The 6,545-nt window shown below is 58.5% G+C and overlaps 1 protein-coding gene across 2 annotated transcripts in view; it reads right to left on the bottom strand.

Annotated features, from left to right (window-relative positions):
* RENBP (renin binding protein) overlaps window positions 1-4,069 on the bottom strand; it is an 8,759-nt gene extending 4,690 nt beyond the window's left edge. The window contains exons 1-8 of one of the 2 annotated variants that reach the window (XM_032265246.1): window positions 3,941-4,069; window positions 3,668-3,777; window positions 3,459-3,534; window positions 3,261-3,336; window positions 2,888-3,060; window positions 2,226-2,450; window positions 777-858; window positions 312-487 (exon numbers count right to left, since the gene is read on the bottom strand). In XM_032265246.1, the coding sequence (XP_032121137.1) occupies window positions 312-487; window positions 777-858; window positions 2,226-2,450; window positions 2,888-3,060; window positions 3,261-3,336; window positions 3,459-3,534; window positions 3,668-3,777; window positions 3,941-3,967 (945 nt within the window). In that variant the 5' untranslated portion in view covers window positions 3,968-4,069. The other variant, XM_032265247.1, reaches the window with a different exon arrangement.
* Window positions 4,070-6,545: the final 2,476 nt, after the last annotated feature.

The following is a 6,545-nucleotide window of genomic DNA, read 5'->3' on the forward strand; positions in this document are numbered from 1 at the left end:
TAAATAAATAAAAAAAAAAAAAAACGGGCAACCAGCAGCCCTCCCGGCTGCTCTGACTTTGGAGTAGCCACTCCTTTGTTCCTTTACTTTCCTTTACTCGACGGACTTGCCCTGAATTCTTTCTGGCATGAGATCCAAGAACCTTTCCTGGGGTCTGGATCGCCACCCCTTTCCGGTAACACTGGCACAGAAGCCAACAGCAGGCCTTTAGGTTCCAATCCCTCCGCAAGTTACCCTCTACAAGAAGCACCAATCTCCCTGGGCAGAAAGCCTTAAAACAGGGTGGGTCATGGCCCTGGGTGCTCTCCCACCTGGGTGGGGCAGAAGTCATCAGCATCCTGGAAGTAAAAGAGGCCTCCGTGGTCAGGGTCCCATCCGGAATGGAAGGGCAACAACAGGAACTTGTCAACAACGTGGGCTCGAAGTTCAGGGTCGCCTTTCCGAATGGAATGACGGAGCAGAAACCAACCGGCTTCCAGTGCGTGGCCTGGTAAGGATTGAGGTAAGGAAGGGTCTGGGTGGGGTTGAGGGAGGGACAGAGGGAGCGAAAGCCCCTGGCACCTCTCTGCTCCCTCCCTAACAGTGAGCAATGCTCTGAGCTCCCTGGCCCTGGAAGTCTGCTCCCCTGCAGAAACCCCCAGCCTTGGGAGGTCCCTTCCCCTCTCCTCTGCCTCCTCAAGGCCCCCCCGCTAGGCACTCCCCACATCTGAAGCCTAGAACGCAAGGCTCAGCGCTCCCCTCCTCCTGGGAGGCCCCCAGCCCACCCTGTCCCTCACCTGGGTTCTGCTGTCTCCCCAGGCAGCCAGAAAGTTCCTTGCCATCCTCTGACACATTCTCCAGCACAGCTTGTCCATCCCTCTGCGCGGAAGGAGCAGAAGGGAATGTTGGCTCCAGCCCTTTCCCCCACCCAGCCACCCACTAGAAAGCCCCGGCCCAGGTGGGTGTGGTAGCTCACGCCTATAATCACAGCACTTTGGGAGGCTGAGGCAGGTGGATCATCTGAGGTCAGGAGATCTAGAGCACCCTAGCCAACATGGTGAAACGCAGTCTCTACTAAAAATACACAAATTAGCCAGGCGTGGTGGTGCACGCTTATAATCTCAGCTACTCGGGAGGCTGAGGCACGAGAATCGCTTGAACCTGGGAGGCAGAGGTTGCAGTGAGCTGAGATTGGACCACTGCACTCCAGCCTAGGAGACAGAGTGAAGCTTTTTCTCCAAAAAAAAAAAAAAAAGAAAGAAAGAAAAAAGAAAGCTCCAGAAATCCCTTCCTCCCTCCCTCTCACCCAACCCCCTGGCCCTGCTGGCTTGGGTGGGCCAGGCTCAGATGGGTGTTTGAGAAGGGGCTGATTCACTCCCTTGGGCCTAGGAAGTTTTTTTTTTTTTTTCTGAAACGGAGTTTCGCTCTTGTTGCCCAGGCTGGAGTGCAATGACGCGATCTCAGCTCACCACAGCCTCCGCCTCCTGGGTTCAAGCAATTCTCCTGCCTCAGCCTCCTGAGTAGCTGGGATTACAGGCACGCGCCACCATGCCCAGCTAATTTTTGTATTTTTAGTAGAGACAGGGATTCACCATGTTGACCAGGATGGTCTCGATCTCTTGACCTCATGATCCACCTGCCTCACCCTCCCAAAGTGCTGGGATTATAGGCGTGAGCCACTGCACCTGGCCAGAAGTTTTTTTAGACAGAGTCTCGCTCCTGGGTTCAAGCGATTCTCATGCCTCAGCCTCCTGAGTAGCTGGGATTATAGGATTATAGGATTGCACCCCGACGCCCCGCTACCTTTTTGTATTTTTAGTAGAGATGGGGCTTCACCATGTTGGCCCAGCTGGTTTTGAACCTCTGATCTGCCTGCCTCAGCCTCCCAAAGTGCTAGGATTACCGGCATGAGCCACAGCACCTAGCCCCGGCCTACGAAGTTCTAATCCTCTCTTCTGGCCTGATCCTTTCCAGCAGAGGAGGGTGAAACATTGAACGGGGAAAGACAGGGCGGGATTCATGACCCAGAGGCCTGGGAGGGACTTGGTGGGGGGGTCTTCTGCTGTCAGACTATGCCTGGGGTTCCAAACCCTCCCTCCCACCCTCGGGCCCTCCACGTTCCTCAGGTGGGGACCTCCCCTAATCTCTGTCTCTCCCGGTGTATCAAGCCCCAGGGCACCTCAGGGAGAGGGGGAGTGGAGGAGTGGAGGGCCTCCTGCCACCCTAGCTCCCCAGGAGTCCCCTACCTGCACATGTTGCAGAATCCTCCGGGCGCACCAGTCCCCCAGCTCCGCATATTTGCCCGCCAGCTCCTCGTCCGCCTCCCCGAGCTGCTCCACCAGGTTCAGCAGCATCATGGGCACTGCCATGGGCTCCACGGCTGGGGCCCCCTGGAGCTGGGGCCGGCCCAGTTCCGATGCATCCTCCCGTACCCAGTGGACAATCTGATCCATCATCTCCACAGCTTCCATCTGGGGGTGTGGGAGGCAAGGGGAGGCCCAGGCTGAGGCCCTGGGGTGGGAGAGCTGATTCCTCTCCTGAACTCCAAAGACACCTTCTCGGGGCCTAGCATGCAGATCTGCCCCACCCTGCCTTGTGGGATCCCAGTCTGGGGGTACAGCCCTTCCCCGGTTGTGGGGTCAGGGTCTGGCAGCACAAGGAACCCAGGGCGGAGGGAGGAGCCTCGTCCTGGTTAGGGGCAGGTCGTGGATAGAGCCCTCTCTGTCTGGGCCCCTATGGTAAGGAAGCGGTCAGAGGTGAAGGGGATTTGGCCGGAAGATGGGTCCGTGGGAGGGGACTTGCGTCTTGAGTGGGAATGCATCAGGTGTCCACGGCAGGGTCCCAGGGTGGGGTCTTCAGGGGCACCCTTAGGCCCAGTGGCCGCCTCAGCAGCCCTCCTCTCACACACCTGGTACCGTGCTTCCCCTGTGGTCCTCCACAGCTCGTCCATGGCCATAGTGTAGAAACACTCGCTGAAGATGGTCCGCTGCACCTTGACCGGGCGGCCGTCGCGAGTCAGCACAAAGGCACACTTCTTGCCAGGAGGTGCCACCCGGGCATAACGCAGCAAGAACTCACCACCTGGAGGTTGGGGGGTTGGCATGCCAGGAATAAGGCCGGCATACCACACACACCACCCTTGAGCCTCCCCAGTCCTTCGCTGCTTCTAGACCCTTCTAGAAGCATGAGATCCGCACATGTGCGGATCTAGGAACTCCGCACATGTGCCCTGTTGAGTAAACATGGACTGGGTCACTGGGAGATAGGCAGGAAGGGGGTACCTGATTTTGCTGCGTCCAGAAGCTGCGCGTGGTGGAAGCGCTCGAAAGTGCGGTACAGGCGACAATACATCCAGACCTGCGGAGTACGGGGAGGAAGAGAACGTGGCTGAAGCGGCCAGCTGGGGTGAGGGGAGGAGCCCTTTGAGGTGATAGGCCCTGTGCCTTGTGGCCTGAGCTTCCAGGCTGGGAACACCCTACCTGCCTCCCCTGTAGCCACACATACTTGAGGTCATCATACACCTGCCCATCCCGGCCGAGGCACGTGAAGAAGCCCCTGTAGGAGTGCAGGGTTAGCAGAGCCTGGAAGGGGCCTTCCCTACCCCTCCTGCCCCTCTGGGGCCAGCAAATGTGAGGGGCCTGAGAGTGAGCAGGGGGCTCGGGAAGGACTCCGGAAGTGCGCCAAGTACCCGTGCTCCTGGTCGTGGGAGTGCTCCATCCAGAAAGCCACCACGCGGTCCAGCTCCTGCCCCACGCGCTCCTTCCAGGCCTGCAGAGTCTCCCGCTCTTTCTCCATATCCTAAGGGAACTGGGGCTTGAAGGCGCAGCCCCCGTGTAGGACCTAGGCCCACCAGCCTTGGACCTAGCCCTCAGGGATCCCCCCACCTCCACACAGGGCTTCAGACTTCGCCAACCCCACGACCCTCCAAGACAGCACTCCCCCCACGCGCCCCCCTACTGGCCTGTTGTGCTCGGAGAGCTTTGCTCATCCCTCCCTCTCCTCCAGGAAGCCAGACAGAGTTGGTCGAGATCCCGTGACTGTCACTCAGCTGACAGAGCCGCGCCCGGGCTCACCCACCCCCTCCTCTTCAGGGTTCCGCTGGGCCTGAGGGCGGGGCTTTGGGGCCCCACCCCTGCGCTTGTTCCTACCCTTCCCCTCCCCTTGGATGGACCTGTCCCGCCAGGGCCGCTGCTGGGTGCCCGCGGCTCAAGATCCTCCTTGGTGGGAAATGCTGGGATGGCAGGACGGTGTGGGATGAGGGGGCAGGGGGACGGGGCTGCCACCCCACCCCACACCAGCTACCTTTACGGGAGCCCAGAGAGGGCTCTAATGTGCCCCCTAATGTGCCAGGGACCCAGGCAGGGTGACTGAGGACCTTGGCTCTAGCAAGCCTGTGGGGCAGCAGTACAGCAGGACAGGGGACAGCTAGAGGGCCCTCTGACCTGTCACCGCACAGATATGGCAGGCAGATTATTTCCTTCTCTGGGCATAGATATGGCAGGCAGGTACGTAAGTGCTTTTTTTTTTTTTTCAGACAGGGTCTTGTTCTACCTCCCAGGCTGCTCACTGCAGCCTTGACCTGCCAGGCTCAAGCGATCCTCCCACCTCTGCCTCCCAAGTAGCCAGGATCACAGCTGTGTGCCAAAATGCCTGGCTAATTTTTGTATTTTTAGTAGAGACAGGGTTTTGCCATGCTGCCCACGCTGGTCTCGAACTCCAAAGCTAAAGTGATCCACACGCCTCAGCCTCCCAAAGTGCTGGGATTATAGGCGTGAGCCACCACGCCCGGCCTAGCAAGTCCTCTCTTTTGAAACAGTTTGTCACCAACCACCTGAACAGTCAGTAATAGGCAGCCATTGGCACTGACTTTTCTTTTTTTTTTTCCGGAGATGGAATCTTTCTCTGTTGTTCAGGGTGAAATGCAGTGGCGTGATCTTGGCTCACTGCAACCTCCACTTTCCGGGTGTAAGCAATTCTCCTGCCTCAGCCTCTGGAGTAGCTGGGATTGATTATAGATGCCTGCCACCACACCCAGCTAATTTATTTTTTGTTTTTTTATTTTTAGTAGAGACGGGGTTTCACAATGTTGGCCAGAATGGTCTCAAACTCTTGACTTCGTGATCCACTTGCCTCGGCCTCCCAAACTACTGGGATTACAGGCATGAGCCACCACGCCCGGCCTTGGCGCTGACTTCTTTACACAAGTGACACAGCTCTGAGGCCTGACAGTAACTGCAGGTAACAGCCCACATCCCCCTTCTCTGGGCCTATTTTCCAGCTGCCCAGATCTGTCTGTAGCTCTATGACCGTCTGACCTGACAGTGCTACAAGGCCAGTGGTTTTCCAGGCCGACGGTGCACAGAATGCTTCCAGCCCTGGGCATGGTGCTGCACTGCTGGTCTTTGATGCCACAGTGACTGTCTCAGTTCCCCTTTGGGGTGCTTGGGAATGAGGCTGACGCCCCTGGCAGGTGGGAGCATCCTCTGTGTGCTCACACCTGCCCTCGGCCTCGGCTCATGCTCAGGGATGAACTTTGTGCCCAGCCGGGCTGTATCTACCTGCCCTGCTGGCAGGCCTGTCATGGTCATGTTCAAGTCCAGCCTCCCTCCTGCCTCACCAAGGCTGAGCCTTGGTATGTGGAGGGTTCTAGGCTTCTCTGGGTGGTCCCCCTAGCCCTGGTTCCAGTGGACAGGAACTTGGTCAATCCTGAGGGAGAGCACTTAGCTTTCCTGGGCTCCCTGGGAGCAGGACCAGGAGGTGCCATGGTCCCCGTCCCTGCCCAGGGCTCTTCCCTGGAGGCTGTGGAATGGTACCCTCAGACGGAAACTCGGTATTTTCAAATAAACACCAGAGGCATGACTGATGTGGCCGTTGCCTTCTGAAGTGTGATGCAGCCACCGTGACAGGTGAGCTGAAGGCAGGTGGAAGGTGGGTCGCCCTGCAGGTGCCAGCTACAGGAGTGGGGTGGGAAGAACCCTTGTACTGCTCCCACCAGGGGAAGCGCCCACAAAGCCATTTGCCAAAGGTATGGCAAATCCTCAAGGCTCCTCGTTCTGGGGCCAACCCCATGTGGCCCCTGGCCTCCCCCAGCCCCAGGCATGGTTCCTACCGCTCTGCTCTTTCCCACCCCTCTACTTGGGCCTCTGAGAGGCTGGGCTCTGTGGCAGGTCGCAGTTGGTGCAGTGACCAAGACAGAGATATGGCTCCTGGCATCAAGCCCTGGCCAGGTGGGGACACAGAGGATCCCACATGACAGCCTTTCCAGGAGAGGTCACATTGGACAGGGCCTTGCACACACACCAATGCCACAGGTGGAGACATGTAGGCTTTTGTTACTCCAGGAGTTTCTGGCAGCAGAGTACCTGAGCACTCTGAGAGCAAGGTCAGGCAGCAGAGGTGTGTGGGGGAAACAAAGCAGGAGGTGGGGCTTGGAGGGGGGGCAGGGAATGCAGGTACACCAGGCCTTCGAGCCCCAGGAGCACCATGCCACTCCCCTCCGACCCACCTAGGCCTGTGCTGCCCCAGCGGCCTTGCCCCAGGGCTTTCTGTGCCTCCTGGCTGGTGAG

This window comes from Sapajus apella, unplaced genomic scaffold (genome assembly GCF_009761245.1).
Source record: "Sapajus apella isolate SASKATOON/1434 unplaced genomic scaffold, GSC_monkey_1.0 scaffold149, whole genome shotgun sequence".
In the NCBI taxonomy this organism is placed as follows: domain Eukaryota; kingdom Metazoa; phylum Chordata; class Mammalia; order Primates; family Cebidae; genus Sapajus; species Sapajus apella.